Genomic DNA, 22,419 nt, shown 5'->3' with positions numbered 1-22,419 from the left:
GCAGCAGACCAAAAAATTTTGCATGCATTCCCTCTGACTGTAGTCCTAGCAACAGTCCTGGAGGAAATGTACTTAAAAATACAAGATGAAAAAAAAAAAAAAACCTTCCTCAGCATACAACCTCTAGAAATCTGAACAGATGTACAGTATGAGGTCGCCTTGCGCTCCACCAACGCAGAAACAAACACACATGCAGAGTATCCAATCAATGCCTGTGTGGCGTAGCAGGGCAGCTCATGGATAACTAACCTGCCCTCTGGCATCTGCCTATTCTTCCTCCCTGATAATCAATAGAAAGTTATCAGACTACACTGGACCTGTGTGTGTGTGTGTGTGTGTGTGTGTGTGTGTGTGTGTGTGTGTGTGTGAACAGTAAGTCCACACCAGTGCGTCCAATCTAAAGGGAGCGTATTTGAAACACAGTGTACAAGAATACAAGCACATACTGTACAAAGAAACGGAGCTCCACCCCCGCCTCACTGCTATGAACATGAAGCTCGTCACTATCATAGTAAGAAAGCTCATTTAATGACAGATCAAACAGAAGAGCGGGAAATTGTTATCTGGTCTTCGTTAGAGCGTGTTAACTAAACAGGCTTCAGGATCAGGCGAAGGCATCTTGACTTCAAAAGCAGGAAGCCTGCACTGATTAGCCCACGCCGCGGTGTGTTCAGTGTCGTACATCTTGGTGCTCGTTCAACAATGAGCATAAAAATAAGCCTGTTCTTGTGAACGCATCACAAAATTAGCTGTGAAAATGTGTTTTAACGCTCAGCAGCATCACAAACACTCGTCCTCGTGATGTGTTTTAGAGCTGGACGTGATGAAACTGCTCCTCTGGCGGACAGCTGGTTGCTGATGTGCGCATCCGAAAGCAGCGGGGGAGAGGAATATAATGAAATGTGCTGACAATGAGCAGCTCAGCTGGCTACAGCGGTCGTTATGACAACTCAGCTGACAGCGAATTAAGGGGAAAATGTTCGTCTTTTTATAACTCATTACTTCACACTGGCGCATGTGGCACCGAGGCTCTTGATTTCTTTTATCTGGGTGCTTTTAAACGTCATTACGGCACGCTAACACTGTGCTTCACCTGAGCAGCATAATTACATAACACAAGTGGTGTTGTTCCAGGTCGTGCAGCTTTAACTATACAGCCTCACATCTTAACGGCAGCAGGTAATTCTCCTCTGGGCGATGACATAACTCGTCATCTATGAGCGTCTCCTGCTGTTGTGTTTGGTGAGAAGACGAAACATTTTGACAGCCCTAAACCAAACGGACTCCAGCATTTTAATTAACATTATTTACAAGTGTTGCTTCTGTCTGTTTCAGAGTGTAAAAACATGTCTGCAGTTTCAGATGGAGGCAGTTAATGAATCTTTTCCCCGTCCTACCTCGAACTCGAACTTAGAGCTGCCGAAGTTGGTCCTCTGCTTCTGCCAGAAGTTGTCTGGTTTGATGATGAGGGCGACGTGGATGCAGGACGGGAACGACTCCTGCAGGATCTTCAGCAGGGGCTTGATGCTGTCCCATTTGGAGCCGCGCATATCAACGATGACTGTGAAGCCATGTTTACACACCTCCTCGCTGGGATGGATGGAGGTCGGCGTGAGTGGGAGGAATTAAAGAGAAGAGAAAAAGAGAGAAGGGGGGGAAGGGAGGGAGGGAGGATGTGAGGGGAGGGAGGAGCGGTGAGAGATTGGAGAGAGTATAATCCACAGAGAGAGGAGACAGATGACAGGCGTGGGAAAGGATGAGAGAGGGATGGAGAGAGGAGAGAAAGACGAGAGGAGGGAGACAGAGATTGAAAACGGGAGAGAAGAAAAGAGAATCAAAACAAACAGTGAGATGACGCATTTTCTATACTGTGAGAAGCCTACGCAGCCAACACACATCCCACACGCCCACACACCCACACACACACACACACACACACACACACACACACACACACACACACAGAAACCTGTGACAAATGAGTCACAAATGTGTGCATAAATATAAAAATACAAATCAGCACATTTGTGCATCAGCAACCTCATCTCCCTGTGGGGCTCTGCTGTGGCCAACATTATATCACATAACTACACACACACACACACACACACACACAAACTACATCTGCACACCTGGAACTAAAATCTGGTGTCATTATATAAGATGGTACGAAAAAATAACTGTTTTTCTGCTCGATTTGAGGAGCAAAACAACTCCGCAGCTCGTCTGCCATCGAGTTTACTATCACTACTACTTATTTTATTCAGCAACCCTGACCTGCTTCTTTTCCTTTTGGTAGTTTTACACATTTAAAAAACATCTCTGCATCCTTTCCCTTATTTTTTTTAGACTTCCACGACAAATATAAATCTCGTAGCCGTCTGTTTTGCATCTGTACATTCCTCTGTCCTTTTCCCAAACCTCTCCCTCTCCCTGTCAGTAGATAGCCAGTGTGCAGCAGTGTGCAGATGTTGCCTTTCCCAAAATAGAACACCTCTGCTCACCAAAACCACACAGTTAGGAGAGATTACACAAATATGCAGAACATGACCTGGTGACGACGTGGGTGAGCAATGCCCAGAGGATGTGAAAAAGTCAAAATGGGATCATTTACAGTGAATTTACTCTCATTTTCCAGCACACGGGGATGATGTGGGGACTTAAATGGAGATGAGCAGACGGAGCGAGGATGGATGGATTAAGACGGATGGAGGGAGGAGACGAGCACCACATGAAAGAGACGTAAACAGAGAGCTGGAGAGATGTTTTACCTGCGAGGTGAGGAGCTGCTGCTGCTGCTGCTGCTGCACTGCCTCAGCTACTGCGACACTTTGTTTTGCTTTCACACACACACACTGGCTCACTCCCTCGCTCACACACACACAAACACACACCTCCTCGCACATGCGCTCTCCGCTCTGTCAGATTTAATCCCCTCTCGCTCTCTCTCTCCGCTGCTCTCCCTCTCTGATGATCCCTCCTTCCTCCTATCATTTGTTTCCTCTGATACACCCCTCTCTCAGCTCAGGCTTTCCCTCTCAGCATCTCGCCGCATCTCTACAACTGATTTTTGGCAGCCAAGGAGCTGCGGCAAGCTAACTGCTCTTGAATTATTCCTCTCTGTCTCTGTCCCCCCCTCCCTCGCTCCTCACATGCTTATCTCAGCTCTCTCACGTGCTCGCTTACAGAGCCTCGTCCACTTGCTCCGGGTGTTTGCTTCGTAATGAGGCGCTGCTTCACACACACACTGTACACACGCTGTACTCACACGCACAGCACAGAACAAATGTAATGAATGTGTAACCTGGGGATGCCAGCGAGGTAGGCGATCAGTCTCCTCAGGTCGTCCGTTCGTATTCTGTCGTGGTTGCTGCGTGATGGAAACGTTAACACCGGACCACCGCGTCTGTCTCTGCCACCTGAGGCAACACACACACACATAAACACACAGATTCAGCAAAGTAGAGAGAAAATACACTCTGGGGTTTAAAGGAATACTTCACAACAAAATGATCATATGAATTAGAGCTCGGCGATATGGACAAAAATTCATATCTCAGTATTTACAGGCTGACTGGCGGTACATGATATATATCTCGGTATTTTCTACGAGATGAGCTCCATGTTTTCGGCTGCATGTCAACCCACATCTGAGATGTCACAAACACTTTTATAAAAACAGACTGTGATCAAAATAAAATGCAAAGACAGGGATTTTATTTGCTGTTTGAAAATATACAGCTGCACGACATGTAAATAAAAAAAATCACGTTAACTTGCACAGGATACTAAACTATAACGTGACTATAAAAGGATCAAGCAGGTTTGAAACAATTAAAAATCTTTGCGGGCGGAGTTAAAAAGTTGTTCTCCATCTGTCGGCCTTTCAATTGAATCTGGTGCTGGAAAATAATTTAAATATTTTAATCTTATTTCTGCACAGAGCATCAACAGAGAGGCCGAGGGAGGGACAGAGACAGAGACACTTTGTCCTCCTTATATACGTCTTGTATGAATGGCAGTGTTGTCACTGCATTTTTTAAACACATCTGTCGCCAATTTATTTATTATTTTCTATCAGCTCGTTGGTTTTTGCTCAGTGGTTGTTGATTTTATTGTTTTCATTATTATTATCATTATTATTGTTATTACCATTGTTTTAATTATTTCTTGATTTCTTTGCTGTATTTATCTGCTTCACATTCCTTTATTAAACGTATAAATGTGGATAAAGGATACTATCACATTTATTACTTATCTCCAATTTCTTCTCTGTATTTACATGTATATGGGATGTTGATTGGCGATGGTTATTCTTACTCCCTTTGAGGGTGAGATGGAATAAGACTGGTGTGGACTTGAGAGGACTCTTGCCTGACGCTCTGTTGATGTCGTCTTTGAATGTAACCCCTAACAGAAAGCTGACTGCTGATGACATATGAGCTGTGTTGTGCTGCCTCCGGTGACCTGTCCAGGAGTTCGTCTGTTTTTTCTTCTTTTTTTGTAGTTTTTTCGTGTGCTGTCAAAACAAAACTACAAATGAAGTAAAAAAAAAAACTCGGTGTCTCACGCTGTCTCTGTGTCACACATCAGACTACAACTACCAAGAAGAACGGTGACACGCTATGATCCACCTCACACACAAACTAGCAGCGCAGCACTGGATTGCACGTGTGCCACAGTTATTTCATTCATCTCACAGACTGGTTTAGTGTGGCACATGCAACATGTAGATTGATGTCACACTGTGGACTAATGAACAGACAGATTAAACAGAGGAGCAGCTCTGTGTCTCTCTGAGTGTTGATGGAGAACTTGTGAGTGAGTGAGGAGACAGAGCTTTGTGGAGATATCAACGGTGTTGTCTTAATTTATATCTTGCTTGAAAATATTTCGATATATCGCCCAGTCCTAAATGTGTATCAGCTGCTGAGTGTTACTGTGAATTCAAGAAGAAAGCTTTTGTATCACATGCCTGCATGGAAAATGTGAACATATTGACTTATTGATTGACTGGGGACTACATTTGACAGCAAAACTTGTGAGCCCCCAGTTTGGAGGAGCAGGCTGGAGTTCTGTTTCTGTCCCTTTTCGTATTTTACAACAAGTACAGCTTCCACTGAACGCGTCACAGTACTCCATTCAGGACTGGAAAAAACTACAGCTCCCAGGAGGAATGAGATTACTCTTACCTGCCTGTCCACTGTAGATTCATGTATACTCTGATGACGGACTGATGGAGCCCAAGTTCAGATTAAAGTGAAACACTGCAGAGATCTAAGTGTACAAAAATCTCATCGAGCCGGGTGGAGCCGTGGTCGTCCGGCGTTATTCAGAGAGCTGATACACTCAAAATAAGCTGAGCTTCAGATTTGTGTCACTAGATCAGCAAATATCTGAGTGGAGCACAACAAGCATCACAGCAACAACCAAGCTAATCCAATGAATGAGCGATGGTCTCGACAAATATGAGATGCTGAGGCTGCTAAATTAAAACGCCCTTGGCAAGAGATTTACAATTGATTTGAATTACTACTAGCTCTGCTTGAGACTCAACACTAATGGAGCGTTCTAATAATACGAGGCAGACAGTGAGGAAGCTGAGCACAGAGCATTTTAGAGGGGATCCCCAAAATGACATCCGAGGAGATGGGAATTATTCAATCCAAGCACACGGAGAAGAAAATATAGTTCAATCACATCAAGAGCTTCACTGTGTGTTGTAATCTCGTGTATGTTAATCAGTTTAATGTCTTCATTCATTCATTTGCTGACTGGCACTAAACACAAGGTGGAGCTGAGGCTGATGATGATGTCATAAGTGTTGCTGGTCATAAACCAAAGCTTTAGATCAACTGTTGACCTAATGATGGCTAAACATGACCCATCCTCAGGGGAACAGAAATGTGTGACTAAACTGCACAGCACTCAACGCAACAGCTAAGATATTTCACTCAAAGCGTAATCGTGAAACTCAAGGTGGCGCTAGAGGAAAGGTCTAGGAGGTCTCCAGAGTCAGTCGGAGGATATGGTCAGCAGGGCGCTAGTTCAGCTGGTGCCCATTCTTCTCCGTCTTTTCCTTGATGTTTACATTTGAAAACCTCGACCTAGCTTACTAGCACAGATCAGCACAAGGAGAATTTACACACTGGTGACTTGATTTCCTCATCCTGATGAGTGACTTGCAGCCACACGCTACCACCGTCCAAAGCCAACCACAAAAAGCACCACAGACTTGCACAATAGATGTAAGGGTGTGAATTTAGCACTCATTTAGCAGAGCTGACTGGAAATGTCTGGGCCTGCGTCACTGGACAAGGGTCAGTGATAGTTTAAAGATCTGTGACACCAGAAATGTGGCCTTTCACGCCAAAGAGCTCGACTCATTTTGAAAAAAGAAATTAAAAGGCCTAATGTTATTGAATTCAAGACATTTTAAGGCTTCTTCAGGACCTGCAGACACCCTGTATAATAATATTTAATAATGATTTTCACTTCAGTTGCAGAAGCAGAGAGCTGCTCACTCACGTGGGAACTTGCAAACACAAGCTGCCTGCCCTCTGCCCACAAATGAATGAGTTCAGTCGGGTTGCAGTGTGCCTGTAGGCTCGACCCGGCTGCTCAGAGGAGGAAATCAAACGCTCACGTGGCAAACAGGCAAACATGAGCGAGGGCAAACATGGCCGAATTATTAGGGAGCTAGAATTGGGATAATAGGCTTAGCTCACTTACCCTCCTTTTCACCAGTGGTCCCTCCTCTACCTCCCTCATTTCAAAGCCAATTACTCCGCCAGCAACTACTATGGGATGCAGTAGAGTAAGTCATCTCCATGGCAACGCCGCTCTGTCTCTCCTTCTCTCAGTTTCTGTGTTTGTCTGAGTCATTGTGTTCCTGCCTGTGACCTTCGCCGCACACCCGAGCCGACCAAAGAGAAGCGTGCGCACCAAATACAAAGACGCTAATTAACATATATTTCACTTTGTTGTTGAATTTGATACAGCGCTGCTGAGATGCGAGCGTTTTTCCACTGGCGTGCACACAGACACATGAGATGATGATACACACACTCTGTCTCACACACACACATATGCACAGGCTGAATAATGTTTTTGTGTGTTGTACAAATAATCCTGCTGGATGTTCTTGGCAGTCCATATCTCCTGCTCGGCCTCCTGTGAGTTTTCCCTGGCACGACTCAAGTGTCTGTGTGTGTGTGTGTGTGTGTGTGTGTGTGTCAGACATGGCTAAGCTTCCCTTGGAGGGGGCAAAGACACAGCTGTAGCTTACTATTCTGTAGCCCTGCTGATACTGACTAAACAATGGCTGTCTGTGTGTGTCACAGTGTGTATAATGTGTAGTTAGAGTGTGAGGGAGGGTCAAAGGGTTAAGTGTCTGCGCCTCAGTCTGACCTCGTGAGTTTTTACAGGCAGAGTGCACGGCTTATTATTATTACTATTATTATGAGGGAGAGCTGGAGGAAGAAGCAGTGGGAAAGTGTGTACAGTACGGTCGAGCTGGGCGTGAAACAAACTAAGGACTTCATGATTCATTCACTGTGTCGACCACGATCACCACACACACACATCTTACCTGACAAAAAGGCAACTTTTTCTTTGAGGATGGGAAGTACCTCCATTGCTCTCATCTCCTCATTTCTCCTGAAACCTGGATGAAGAAAAAGACCAAAAAAAAAAAGACAATGAGGTTTGAATGGAAAGAATTATAAAACAGCCTTCTTTCCCCGTCCTTTCCCACTCTGTCGGTCATGACTCTTTTTTTTTTCCTTGAGGGCAGATTATTTGGGACAGAGCAGATTTTGTCCACTTGTAATCTGGAGATCTGCAGCTCTTAAACACAGGGGATTGAGTCCAATTTCGGATTGCATGCATCATGAGGAAAAAGTCAGTAACTTTCACTCACACGCCCAAACACACACACACACACACACACACACACACACACACACACACACACACCAAGAGGAAGCACCGAGGCTGTGGTTGGAGAAACAGTCGTGGTGAGACAAGTGAGGCCAAACCAAGGGGAAGTTCAGAGGAAACAAAGAGCTGTTGTAGCTTTTACTGTAACGGAGGTGAAACGGGGTAAAGTTACATTAATCGCCAAATGCCACTTCAGTTCCCATCAACTAGTTTTAAACACAACACTATTACACACTGCAGATATTAAGAGAATTCCCACAATGTGAGGGTTGACATTAGGGCTGTAGGGAGAGACATTTTCATAACATTTAATGCTTTTATTGAGTTTCTCGAATAAAGCTGCAGATGTCTTTCATCACATGTGAGGCAGTTTTAAAATCATTGATGAAAAAAATATGACAAACTTTATTCCATGACAAAAACAAAACAAAGTTGAGTTAAAATTAGATCTTGATAATAAAAACTAAGAAAAAAATCTACGTTTCATTTTTGTTGACAAGACAAGACATGACAAAAATATTCGTGGTGGGCTATCAGACACTGAAAGCCAAGAACGGCTGTGCTTGTAATTGTCTTGTAATTAACGTTAAACTCTGTTAGGAGCTGCACCTTGTCAAAACAAATCAAAACCTGTATGACTGGACCATGTGGGAATTCAATTTGAAAGGACAGACACAGGAAGTATCCACGCTCAGCGTGAATGTCTGGATCACAAATAATGTGAGCACACATACCAGGCACTGGGCAAGCCGTCCGTCTCCAACAAGCCAAACAGCACCAGAGAAACACGGCTTCATTCAGGGTTTATGCTAGGATTGCCCCCTGATAGTTGACCAAACGTTAGTCGACCAGAAAGGTCATTAGGTGGCAAGAATTCATTGGTCGCTTAGTCGCAGATAAAAAAAAACAACCTGAAACTCTATCAGGAGCTGCACCTTGTCAAAATAAATCCAAACCTATATGACTGGACCATGTGTGACTTTACTTTGAAAGGACAGACACAGGAAGTGTCCACGCTCAGCAGTCAGACAGGAGTCAGGTTAATCTCCAGGGCTGGTACCTGCGGTTATTCCACAGGCTAGTTAATAACATGTCGGGCAGGAAATCCAAAGTGTGGGATCATTTTGAGAAGGTGAAGGACGAACCCAAGGTGATATGTAAACTCATCTTCATTGGTCGACTACAAACATGACGTATCATGTGAAACATGGAAGTAGCTACATGCCCATTAGCCCACAGCGTCATTAACAGGCGGCTCGCTCAGTGTGTGACGTGCACTTGGAGATAAAATATTAATGAAGGTTCATTAGTACGGTTTGTATTTCTCTGTAATGTAGCACAGTGTTAACAATGTTACTGATACTATTCTTTCTCACACCTTCAACTCAAACCACCAAAATATATCATTTAATCATTACATTCATATCAGAAACATGCAGGAGACTAGTCCACTGATGGACCCTGATGAGGACTGTTGGTCCACTGATGGACCCTGATGAGGACTGTTGGTCCACTGATGGACCCTGATGAGGACTGTTGATCCACTAGGAACAGTCTTAGTCAGGGGCAGCCCTGGTAACTAATACGGTCATAAACCACAACTGGACCGACTGAAACTGTGACCTGATGACAGTGTTAGATGAAAGTCTCAGACTACAAGAGTATTGTATTTTTCGTGGCCATGAATCGGCTCCAAGTTTTATGGCAATCTTTACAATAGTTGTTGAGACATTTCACTCAAAACTGTGTCAACCACATGGTGGCATTAGAGAGTCAGGAAATCACCAGGGTTTATCTTGTGGGGATCATGAATGTCTGTATGCAAATCGATCCAGTAGCTGTTGAGATATCTGGACTCAAGTTGTGCTGTACCGCTAACATGGCTGTAAATTACTTTCCCAATTACTCCATTTAATCTGTATTAACAAACAGCATAAATCCTGGGCTTCGTCAAGTGACTGCATGTTTTAGAAATTGAGACATCTCAGCTTTCAAACTTTCCCTCCACTTTCTGTACAAACCGCAGTCAGAAGATTTTCTAAATGGCACTATTAGAGAAGGCCAACAAGCTGTCAGCTGAGATGAATGAATATAAATATAGTTTCTTTACCCACTTCAGCTCTGTTTGCCTTCTCTCAGACTACTAATCTCTGACATTTTCCAATAAATAAATGTCTGCCACTACTAGCTCCTATTCAGGGATGAATCACACAATAGTGGCTGAACCTTTAGTTGCTTCATAAAAGCTTCAACATTTCCTCAACACTGGCTCTCTGTCTAATAACTGCAGCTCATTCTTGGGAAAAATCCTCTGGCGTGGCACATGGGGCCTGATGTCTTTCACATACTGGTTTGTCTGGAATAAATGGAAGAAGAACTGGATGGTTAGCATGAGAATTAATGCAGAAAAAACCCTCGGCAATAATCTGAACTATAAATTGTCACCCTATAAATGTCAAGCTGGATCTCACGGGCGTGATGGAGCCAAAGATCCCTCCGCTGCACTGCTAATATGCTGTCAGAAGTGAATGAATGGCTGTCAGGAGACAGTCAATAAGTGAAAACCTGTTAAAACAACTCCTATATATAGACACACAATTCCTGCAAGTGATTAAACACACATTTCAACTTCAGCACACACAGGTGGACAGACTGGGACCCAGATTTTGTCCTTCAGACAGAGCAGAGGTCTGGTCTGTGTGACTGATGACCAGACAAGGCACATTACCCTTTATAAAGAGCCATTATAAGTGTCTTTTTCCCCTCATCCTGCCTGTCTTTGACATTCTGCATCCACTGTTATTGCTTTAAAGTATTCAGACATCTTCAGCAACAGGAAGAAATAAAGGAAGAGAGAAACAAATCTAGATCCTGTCTCTCTACATTATAAAGGCAGATTTATACTTGTGCGTCAGCTCTAGGCAGAGGCTACAGCTTGGCCTACATCGTTGTGAGCATTTATACTTGTGCGGTAATGTGTGTCTGTGTCACTCTGCAGTTACAACTCGAAAACACTAGTTGGCGGTGGGGTTTCTGTGAAGTGGTGTAAAGTTTACTTGATTATAAACACATGTCAAATGCGGCTTAATAGAGACAAATCAGCTTCACTATAACTCGCAGCATTCACAGACAAACACTTGTCTTTATCTGGACCCATATTCCCCACAAAAACAACATGCTAACGTTATTAGCACAAGCCTATGGCATTTTACATTGTATAAATTAGCCTAGCAGCTAGCAGAGATTTCCTCTGCTCATATGAAGCCAGGATAAATCACACACAAGACTTAAAATGCTATTTTAGTGGAGGCTTTATTGTCTTCACAATTTATTGTTTCTTATCTGTGAAATTAAAGTAAATCAAAGCTTTGTTTCCACTGAGGGAAATGGTTTCAGCTTACAGAGACAGACAGGAGGTCTGCGTCACTGTGACACTGTGGAGTTACATTTCTGGGGAGGTGCATGTCAGTTGTAGGGTACGGTGTCGATTTGACGCAGAAGTATAAATCCCGCTTAAGTCTACAGTGTCTTACAGTGTGACGGTGAACTAGTAAAACACACACACACAAACACACAAACTGTTTCCATGTATTACATAATGAGTGCAATGTAAAGAGAAGCAGTGATCTCTCTGTTGGCCCTCTACTACTGTTTTGATGCAAACCTGCGCGCACGCACGCACGCACACACACACACACACACACACACAGTAGTGAATCATACTCTCTGCTCTCAGCATGGCGTCATGTTTATGACTGTATGCTAATGAGATGCTAATTCTTTTCCGCCACCGAAGGAGATGGATGAGAATCAGGACTTGTCTCTATTTTTACTGTTCTTTCCTCCTCTCATTTGTCTCCCGACTTCCCTGAGGGTGCCATGAAAAAACAAATTACCATGATCAACTACATATCCCACTGTGCACGTGGAGAGCGCGAGCGTGTAGTCCTTTATAGATGATGCATGAGAGGAGGCTGGTGCAGACAGAGCGCTCCTGCTCTGCCTCCATTTCTGAGAGCAACACGTGGACCAAAGAGGAGGGCTGTCAAATTAGGCTGCAACTAACTGATTACTTCATTATTGATGAGTGTATTGATTATTGTTTGCTCAATCGTTAGTTGATAAAATGTCAAAAAAGAGTGATACTGGTCCACTTAAGAACAAAAATCAACCTAACAAGTTAACAAATTGCCTAAATTAAACAAAAAATGAAGTGCTTTGTGTCTCTGTTTCATATTCCTATAAATTCTATGGAAATATAAAATTGAGCAAGTACTCAAATTTGATTAAATCTTTAACAGTTTGCTCGACAAATGATATAAACAAAACTATACTTTTTCATAGTATAAACTAGTGAGACACATCACCTGCTGGAGTGTTTGTTAAATAATGAAAATCAGCAGACTGTGGCTTCCTGCGGCACGACGTACCCGATATTTTAAAGTTTTGCTGCATCATAAATCTCAAAGCATCTACAGCTGGAGCTGTGTGTTTATTAAACAAATTACTGAACACAAAAACAGAAAAAAGACCCAACAACTAAGACAGAAAAAACAAGTTAATCTGTATGAACAAGACTTTCAGCAACACCTTGTTACAACACAAACACATCGGTTCTTTGCTTTCTTAGGATCCAAACAGATTGTTTTGTATTTGCATTAATCTAGAGCTAAAATAATTAATTGATTAATTAGTCAATTGACGGAAAATTCACTCTTAATGATGAAGTGAGTTTTTAAATATTTGTGTTGACAAATTTATGTGATAGAAAAGTCAACATCTTTGGGTTTGGGACTGTTTGCTGGACTGGACAAACATTTCTGATAACACAGCAGTGACATTTCCAGTCGCCTCTCAGTCGGCTTCGTTATTTTATGCTAAATTTATACTCTTATTTGCAAGTGATGGTGGTGATTTTGATGGTTGGTGTTGGACCAAGTTACCAAGTTCGCCAGAGACAGAGAACAGCAATGTTCTTTTGCAATGTGTGTAGTTTAACTTCAGTCATAACTGTGAGGATTGTAGATTCAAACGTTTGCAACAGTAAAATTAAATCTGCAGTTGTCAGTTATTGTTATAATGATAATGTATAATAATGATAATTTAGTTCACTTAGACAATCAATATTCCTATTATTACTATTCAACTGGTCATCAGTTTCTCAAATGTGCTGTCATCCGCCATTGCGACTTCTGATAGCTGTCAATGAGCTGTCATTTATTTGTAGCTCAGTCGATGTGACGAATCGTCCGCTGTGCAAAGCACTGTGGGTCAGAGTAGCCGGAAAAAGCATACTGGCTTTCATACTGAAAAGTCAGACCGGATGTAGTGGAACCTTGTGGTATTTTTGGCACACTGCATTTGACAATTGGCTCTCAATAGGACCAAATGTGTATTTGTATTTCCGCGTCGGCCACCATAGTTTGAAGCCCATAAGCAACGAGCAGCCTCAGAAAATCACAAATTTGTTGCATGAAACTGCTTTAGTCAGTGTTTAAATCACTGGGTCTGTTTGTTTTGGAGGGAAAAAGACCTCTGCAGATGACTGGGCTCCTGGTTAAGACCTACTGAACATCCCGATGTTAACTTACCAGACAAAATAGGTGAGCACACATTAGCAGGGGCAAGGCTAGCTGCCTGTTTCTGACTTTCCAAACAGCATCAGAGAAAAGACAATGTACACTTGCAATGCTTAGCACTAAATCCCCCTAAATCTTACACACTGAACCTTTAACTTGAGTTGGTAATTAATACAAATGATTGAGCGCACACCTTGCAGTAAAGGTGAGGTTTACTCTCCTCAACCAACACAATCAGTGCCTCTGACTCTATAGCTAAAACTGAACGCCTGTCTTTTTTTGTCCATGATAGCGAGCCAGCCAATGACAAGTGAGCTGTTTATATTACGGCTCGTCCATCTGGAGTGGCCTACCGGTACGTTCTAATCAAAGATACAGGCAATCTGTGTACACTCTAAACATAGTTACAGACATGACAGAGCGAGCGCTGATTGAGGAGTTGAATTAACAGTTCTAGTTTGGGTTTGTTAAGTGATGATGAGATTGAAGGTCTGAGAGAGGAAAAGACACAGCCGAGAGTTTAGGAAATGTCTCTGTGACAGGATGATAGGATTTTTGTCATCTTTAAAACTTAAGTTACAACAGGACAAGCCGTTACAATATTTTTCTGTAATGATGCATCAAACAAGAGTAAGAAATGAAATAATAAAACGATCAAAAGGTGACACTTACAAATTACTTGTTTTTGCCGAACAGTCCAAAACCCAAAATTAATGAACTGACTGTCATATAAAACACAGAAGAGCAGCCAATCCTAACATGTAAGAACACTCACTGACCACTTTATTAGGTACACCTTGCTAGTACCAGGTTGGACCCCCTTTTTAATCCTTGGTGTCACAGATTCAACAAGGTACTGGAAACATTCCTCAGAGATTTTGGTCCATATTGACATGATGACATCACACAGTCGCTGCAGATTTGTCGGCTGCACATCCACGATGAGAATCTCCCGTTCCAGCACATCCCAAAGGTGCTCTATTGGACTGAGATCTGGTGACTGTGGAGGCCATTGGAGTACAGTGAACTCATTGTCATGTTTGAGATGATGTGAGCTTTGTGACATGGTGCGTTATCCTGCTGGAAGTAGCCATCAGAAGATGGGTACACTGTGGTCATAAAGGGATGGACACGCTCAGCAACAATACTCAGGTAGGCTGTGGTGTTTAAACCATGCTCAGTTGGTACTAAGAAAATCTCCCCCACACCATTACACCACCAGCAGCAGCAGCCTGAAGCGTTGATACAAGGCAGGATGGATCCATGCTTCCATCTGAATGTGGTTTTTCCAATCTTCTATTGTCCAGTTTTGGTGAATTGTAGCCTCAGTTTCCTGTTGTTAGCTGACAGGAGTGGCACCTGGTGTGGTCTTCTGCTGCTGTAGCCCATCTGCTTCAAGGTTGGACAAGGTGTTGTTGCTTCAGAGATGCTCTTCTGCACACCTTGGTTGGAACCAGTGCTTATTTGACTTCCTGTTGCCTTTCTATCATCTTGAACCAGTCTGGCCATTCTCCTCTGACCTCTGGCATCAACAAGGCATTTTGGCTCACTGGATATTTGCTCTTTTTGGGACCATCCTCTGTAAACCCTAGAGATGGTTGTGCTGAAAATCCCAGTAAATACTCAGAGCAGCCCGTCTGGCACCAACAACCATGCCATGTTCAAAGTCACTTCAATCACCTTTCTTCATCATTCTGATGCTCCGTTTGAACTTCAGCAGCTCGTCTTCACCATGTCTACATGACTAAATGTATTAAGTTGCTGTCACGTGATTGGCTGATTAACCATTTGCGTTAACGAGAAGTTGAACAGGTGTACCTAATAAAGTGGCCGGTGTGAGTGTATATTTTTCTATTCTTTATGATATAGCCCGGTGTAGTTGTCCTGTGTATAGCACTATATATTTGTACCCTGTTTTCTGTCTTGTCTTGTAGCTTACACCTGATGTGTGCAGGCTGAATGTTTGCTTCTATCCTACTGAATGTTGCATCACTTGTTCTTTTTGTTTTGCACCAGGGAGCAGGAGAAACACAGTTTGTTTCCGCTATGTACTGTATCCTGCACTGTATACAGATGGATGAGGATAAAATCTCTCTTATCGTATCTTATTTTTACTGTTGCAGCTCTATAAAACATTACAGGTGTGTTTCAATCGCTAAACGTAACCTTATACATACAGTATAATATTTATCAGCATTAATTATCAACAGCAGTGATGTCTCAACCATTGTCGTATTAAATTCTGAGGGAGTGTGCATCCTGAGAGTAAAAGACAACACGTGCACACAAATGAATAAGTCAGCATCTTTTCACTAAGGAGTGATTCATCTTCTAAAGCAACGACAATCTTTGATGTTTCCCACAAACTTGTTGTCTGATTGGCTGTCTGCCACCAGGCAGCAGGGTAATCAAAGGTCAATGAAAAACCTAACGTTGACAACATGACAAGCTGAAAACCACTACGTGTGTGTGTGTGTGTGTGTGTGTGTGTGTGTGAGACAGAGTGTTAAGAGGGAGTGGGAGCATACAATGAGTGCTTTGTAGCTGTGTGTGAATTCACTACTGTACAGTCAGATTTAAAGTTCTGCCCGACACACTCTGTCCTCTGTAAACAACCTGAAACGCAGACGCACACTTTCAACCCACAAAACCTTTCCCTTCTTCCAAACACACTCCTTTATTCTACTCATCTGCAGATTGAAACCTTAAGGCCCACACTCACCAAACCTACATCAAACGACTACCGGCAGACTGTTGCATCACCTCACGTCACCGTGTCTTGGCCAGAAAGTTGCACTTGAACACACCACAAAGGCTACAGCCAATGGCCGACTAGTACGTCTCAGTCCGGTTCCAAAGGAACTCTGGTGGTTGGTTTGTGGTGAGAAGGTGTTCCGACCTGGATGTGAAGCAACTGCAGTCACATGACACATTGTTTGGGTTAAACATGAGCATGTTACAGTCCTGGAGGATTATTAATGTGCACCTCCTCCTGTACTGCCTTAATATGCACATTCAGCACATCCAATGCATCAAAACATTGTTTTCTAGTTGGAGCCGCGCCTCGTTTTCAAACTGTATGGTTTGACTAAAATGAACAATGACAGCAATATAGTCCACGATGAGCAGCGCTAAAATCAACCTGCGTAGTTGTCCCTCCATTGTGACATTAGAAAGTGTCACATTTATCTTGCAAGTGTACTCTTCTTCAACGTTTGCTTTACTTCCTGGATTTTTCCCACATGGAAATTCTGACCAATCAAGAGCAGCTTTCTCACACAAGGCATTTGATCTGGTCCTCTTGTAAATGCTGCCGTGAGAACACGAACCAACTCTAGGCAATTATACAACTTTGGAACAACATGAGTCCCTGATTCAGACCAGAGGAGACGACTCTAGGGCTGACAGCAGCCTGAGGAGAAATCTGGACCATGTGTCTGGACCAGTTGAGAACCGCTGTCCAGAAAGTGATCTGCTGCATGTTACAAATGTCTTTCAACAAGCTCCAGAACAGTGCAGTGAAGATGTTGCGTCCAGATAAATGCTCACTGGCTTGTTGATGCAACCATGACGTTAGTTTAGAAACTGGTATTTTTGCCTCTTTGATGATGATGAGAATAATTCCATGATTTCATCCTGTGTGATTGCTCGTTGATACACAATCACGTCTGCACACAGGACCACTTGCTGGAATCATTTCTTATTACACGCTGATCACAGTTCATTATCTAGATCCACACGGCGCTGGATGTGGAAGTTATCTCAACATGATGATATCCTCTCTATCTTCCAGCAGGTTTGTAACGGTGCACAAGTATTTCTGGGGGTGGATTTTCTCTTCCACCAAACACAAAGGTAAGTTTAACCACAGAGATGCAACACTTTCTCTGAGCTCTGCAGTGCTCTGGGACCAGAGAAAGTGGCACAGCAGCTAAATATAGAGTGGCCAGGTCACACACACGCACACACACACACACACACACGCACACACACACACACACACACACACACACACAGGAGACACAAGGTTTTCTGGATGAATGATGAGCAAAAACAGTGGAAGTGGACAAGGAAAAGAGAAACTATGAAGATGTGTGAGATAATTAGACGAGTCATCCTGTCGTAACTAGGCTGAGAGAAAAGTGTGTGTGTGTGTGGGGGAGAGAAAAGAGGGTGTGAAGGGAAAGGAAAGCGAGCACGAGTGAGGAAGAGGAAGGCAGAGGGGGAACTGACAGGTGGACACAAAAACAGAGGAGGAAGGAAAAGACAATCCGTCACCGTCAAACACACTCGTTTCCATCCTTCTTTCCCTTTTTTCCTTTTTTTTCCCTGCGTCTTTATTTTCATTTAATTTTAAAGCAATATAAAGAAAAAAATTGAATTCACTTCCTGTCGGGGTGATGGAGGGATTAAGAAGAAGGAGAAACAGGGAGAGGAAGGTGATGACCTCGTGGTAGATCTGTAACTGCCACCCACTCACCCACACACTGCCCATAACATTGTACCTGTCAGCTGGATGAGGGCGGAGCCTGTCTGGGCGTGTCGCCACTTGTGATTGGTTGCCCAGCAAGTCATGCTTGATAACTCTTCCACAAATTGTACAAAAAAATAATAATAATCCATAAATTGCTGTGGCTTTGGCTTTGTTTGCCGATGGGGAAACGCAGTCCGCTGCGACCATCAGCTAATGACAGACTGACGGGCCGACGTGCTGATGGGATCCCACTCGGCTGTGGGCACAGTGGCAGCAGCTGAGGCTAATCCTGGGATTCCTGAGGGGAGATATTCCAATCCAGCAGACAACCCAAACCACCCGTTCTGGTGTTGTCTACACGTCCGCACGGAAAAGCTGGTGCAAACATTTCCAAGCAGGAGCACAGCTCTGTGTGCAGACTGTGTGGATGCAGAGTCAGTGTTCACCCGATGTGGCTTTAGGTGAGCTGCTAATCTGCCTGTCTTTTGGAAAGGCAGGTTCCTGGAGGTAATCCTCGAGGTGTAGGAGGGGCAATGATTATAATATGCCTGCACTGCATTTGTGCAACCTGAGAAGCTGCTTAGCATCAAGAGAGAGACTTGAGATTGATTGGGAGAACCCTTACAGCGCAGGAGACGCTTACATGTAATATTAAATACACAACACAATCTTTCCCTCACGGCTATCATTCCACTGGAGCCACTTAGGCCCCGTAACCACCGAGCAGTACGGTACAGTTCAGTTATCATTTCCACTGTTTGGTCCCCCCTCTGTTGGGGTACCTAGCACACAGATCTGGTACTAAAAGGTGGAGCTGTGAACACTGCAGTCTGATTGGTCAGTAGAGGACGGTCACTCTGGTTTTATGTAACCTCTGTTCATACTGCCGGCAACTTTTAAGGTGGAACGTTAACTTGTAATGTTACTCAATGCATGAGTTGATGACGTGAATCCATCAGCACACCTTAAATTTCACTGTGACAACTTTGACCATCACTTTAGTTTTTATGTGACACACACTTTTAGTAATGACTTTAAAAATATAGATGAATTTGGAGCGGATTATGTGAAGGTCATATATTCTAATCCTCACTTCCTGTGGGCTACAGCAACACTAAACCCCTGAGCTTGCCTGAGAAGGACTAAATGCACAAAGCTGCTATTTTTAAATATCCCATGGAGAGAGACTCTCACTGCAGCCTGTTCTATTTTGTTGTGAAAATGTGGGCGTGCAGCCTCGTTCTGTGGATGATAAACCAGGTGCAGACTTCCATCTGTGTCACCGCTGATGAGGAAATACAGCGAGTGCTGGACGGAGCAGTGAGTGACAACAACCCCGCCCACATTTAAGAGGACTGTCTGAACAGACCGAGGGTCTAGGTACCATGTCTGAAGGCTTACTGCTGGTTCCAAAGGTGCTGGACTGAAAGGGTTTGGTGGAGACGGGGCTTAGTGACCAGCAGTATCAGACTGTGGTTGTGCTGGGCATCGTACACATCTGTATATGTCTATGTGATATAAGTGTTTAGCAATTTACCCCAGAATACATCATAAACATTATAAAGTTAATTGTGCATGAATATGTGATATTTTCACCACATAATCTCGAGGTCACAGAGGTCACCAGGATCATTATGTCTGGATTCATTCTAAGTGCCGTGATGCATGAAGTTGCCGGGCACGGCAAATGAAAAGCAAATAACATGTAATTATGTTGACCCTCCCTGACACTGATGCCGAACAACAGCAAACTGAGGGAAACACCAGAATATGCAATTTCATGACGTTCCTCATCTGATCACTCATCAATAAGCCATTAGCTGCAGCTGAGGGGGGTATTACCTCATCATGATGACTTCATTCAGGAAGTCTGAGAAACCAGTGTCCATTGTCCATTGCCTTAAATTCCCAAGAACACTTTACAGCTGACGTGACAAGTATTTTCCAGGAAGTTCATCCATCCCATACGAAAGAAACCCTCCCTATGAACTAGCTCAACCTTTCCTGATGGACCGTTTGTCCCAATATTGCCTGGGTCACTGGTCCAGTGTGAAGTGTGTAGGGGTGAAATGGAGCAGCCACTGATATGGCTCCACCCCTCAGTGAGAAAAGGGCACGGGATGCGAGGGAAATGCCAGAAATGCCCATCATCCTTTGCTGTATGGAAACTACTACAACACAGTCAGTCCATCATTCAGGTCAGGAGAGTTAGTGGGACGTGTGTGTGTGTGTCAGAATATGTCAACACTCAGCGCACACCTCAGAGGCTTGAGACTTGTAGGGGCCTCTGAGAGGTCAAGTGGGCGTTAGGCTGGCTCATACAACAAAGCAGTTTACTCGACAACACCATTACAAGAGCGCCCCGGAGAGACTGTGGCGAATACCTCAGGGAAGGGTCCAAGTGTGTGTGTTTAAAAAAGAAGAGACAGAGAGAATGCAACAGCTGCCTGGACCAGGACAGATGGGACGGGTGGTACAGTCAGTCAGCGAAGGGAGGGGAGAAGTTGCCTACATACCACCAAAAGAACGTACACACACACACACACACACACACATGTACAAACACACACACATGCATCTTCCCTATCCGATTAAAGAGCAGTTACATGCAGACGTAATCTCATAATGGCTCCCCAGCAGCTGACTTGGAAGCATTGGTCCTAAACCAGCTGTTACGGGTCGAGAGAAACCAACACCGTGCACATGTGTGCGCATCCCTGCATGATTGTGGACTTCCCACATTCACAGCGTGCCAGAAATTCCTTGCTGGGGGAAGTGTGGGAATGGCAGGGATTCCTTGAAGCTGAGGGAGTGGACCGGAATAGGGCGTCCGTGACCTGGACCGCTGACCTACATCCTGATCAGAGACACTCTGACAAAAGAAAAACTTGCTCGTGTAGTTTTAATTGACTTCATTTTATTCATGGAGGTTTTTACTGTGGGAAACTCTTCAATGGAAATAATTGATTTCAACACTTAATATTGATTCCACTCAAATATGCGTGAACATATTTTATTTTTCCCGTGGTCTAAAGGCTGTTTCAGAGGCACTTTCCTTCCTACAACAACTCTACGATGGCGAACACTTACACCTGGGTTTCCTACACATTCATTCATTTGTGGAGGTCTGCCACAGTAACATCTGCCGCCACATATTCATTTGAGCTGGACTGTCATTAGGAGCGCTGTTGAAATGTGTATCAGAGTGTGGATACCCGACCTGAGCCCAATGGGCCGGGCTGGGTTCGGATAACAAATCAGAAATTTTGCTCGGGTTCGGGCCACCTAACATGCTGCTGTGTTGTGCTATGGCCTATTCAAGTGCTGGAATTTGTTATTTACGTGACAACGCCTGAATGCAACACAGGCTCCACTCCAGTTGAGTGTGTGTGCTGTGCGTGCGGTTTGTTTGACTCTGTGTAACAGCAGCCTTTTGACGGTCATTCACACACTGTTCATGTGTGATCACTGTAAACAGACAAGCTGTAACCATGACAACAATAACTATGTCAGGTAACAAACTGCGTGAGGCTCGGGTCGAGTTCAGACTTAAGAATCAGAAAGTCTGTTGGGGCCGGGATGGGCTCGGTTATAACGGTCTTGGACTCAGGTCGGGTTCAGTCAGGAAAGTACGGCCCACGCCCTGCTCCAGTGTGTATACACCTTTCGGTTATTCAGAGCACCACACTCTCGGAGCACAGAGCGTACTCCAGGCACAGACAGAGCAGCAAAATGCCAGGCACTCTGAAAGGGAAAATTAACCATTTAAGGGTCTAAAGCTTTAAGGACCAGCTGCTGCTCTCATCCATTGATCTGAACGGGTTGGCTCTGATCGGACTGACTGATCAATCAACTGCAGCGAAAAAAAATTCTCTAACTTTAGAGAGTGGACACAGAATGAACAAAGGGACACACACACACACACACACACACCAAACAAAAAAACATAGAGTCATCTCCCACCACACATAGATTCTAATTCTGTGGGAAACACTGAACACTTGAAATGAATCTCACTCCACATACATTCCTTTTGTGAAAATATGAAACCGGCTCAAAGAGCAGCAGTGAGCGGACTGTTGGCTGAGCTCAGTTTCTGTTGCTACACCTGTCACGCTTTCTGTTCTCTCACTGCACATGTGCAGTTTACAGTGACAACAGTGGCAGATGCCATGAGTGAAGCAATGGATCCCTGATTTCAGGCACAAGCACAGTGCTCATCTCTAACCAGCTCCTGATCATGTTTCCTGTCTGAAATCATAACAGTGTTAGGAGCCGTGCACGTGCCACGTTCTTTGTGCCCTCAAAGACATTGTTTTCAATATAGACGCATGGAAGGAGCACTCAAATGCAAGTTACATTTAGACATAATTAAATTCATCAAGCAGCATTTTCGCTGGCTGACAGCAATCATATAAGTAATAC

The 22,419-nt window shown here is 43.9% G+C and overlaps 1 protein-coding gene across 9 annotated transcripts in view; it reads right to left on the bottom strand.

The window, feature by feature from the left end:
• Positions 1–22,419, bottom strand: part of LOC117263895 (triple functional domain protein) — a 109,693-nt gene that overhangs the window by 51,916 nt on the left and 35,358 nt on the right. For all 9 annotated transcript variants that reach the window (XM_033637611.2, XM_078175488.1, XM_033637612.2 and 6 more), the window contains exons 3-5: positions 7,592–7,666; positions 3,305–3,419; positions 1,398–1,590 (exon numbers count right to left, since the gene is read on the bottom strand). In XM_033637611.2, the coding sequence (XP_033493502.1) occupies positions 1,398–1,590; positions 3,305–3,419; positions 7,592–7,666 (383 nt within the window). The remainder of the gene's footprint in view (positions 1–1,397; positions 1,591–3,304; positions 3,420–7,591; positions 7,667–22,419) is intronic.

The sequence above is a fragment of the Epinephelus lanceolatus genome, chromosome 16 (assembly GCF_041903045.1).
Source record: "Epinephelus lanceolatus isolate andai-2023 chromosome 16, ASM4190304v1, whole genome shotgun sequence".
Lineage (NCBI taxonomy): Eukaryota > Metazoa > Chordata > Actinopteri > Perciformes > Serranidae > Epinephelus > Epinephelus lanceolatus.
The sequence above is the reverse complement of the archived record's forward strand: the minus strand, read 5'-3'. Positions and strand labels throughout refer to the sequence as shown.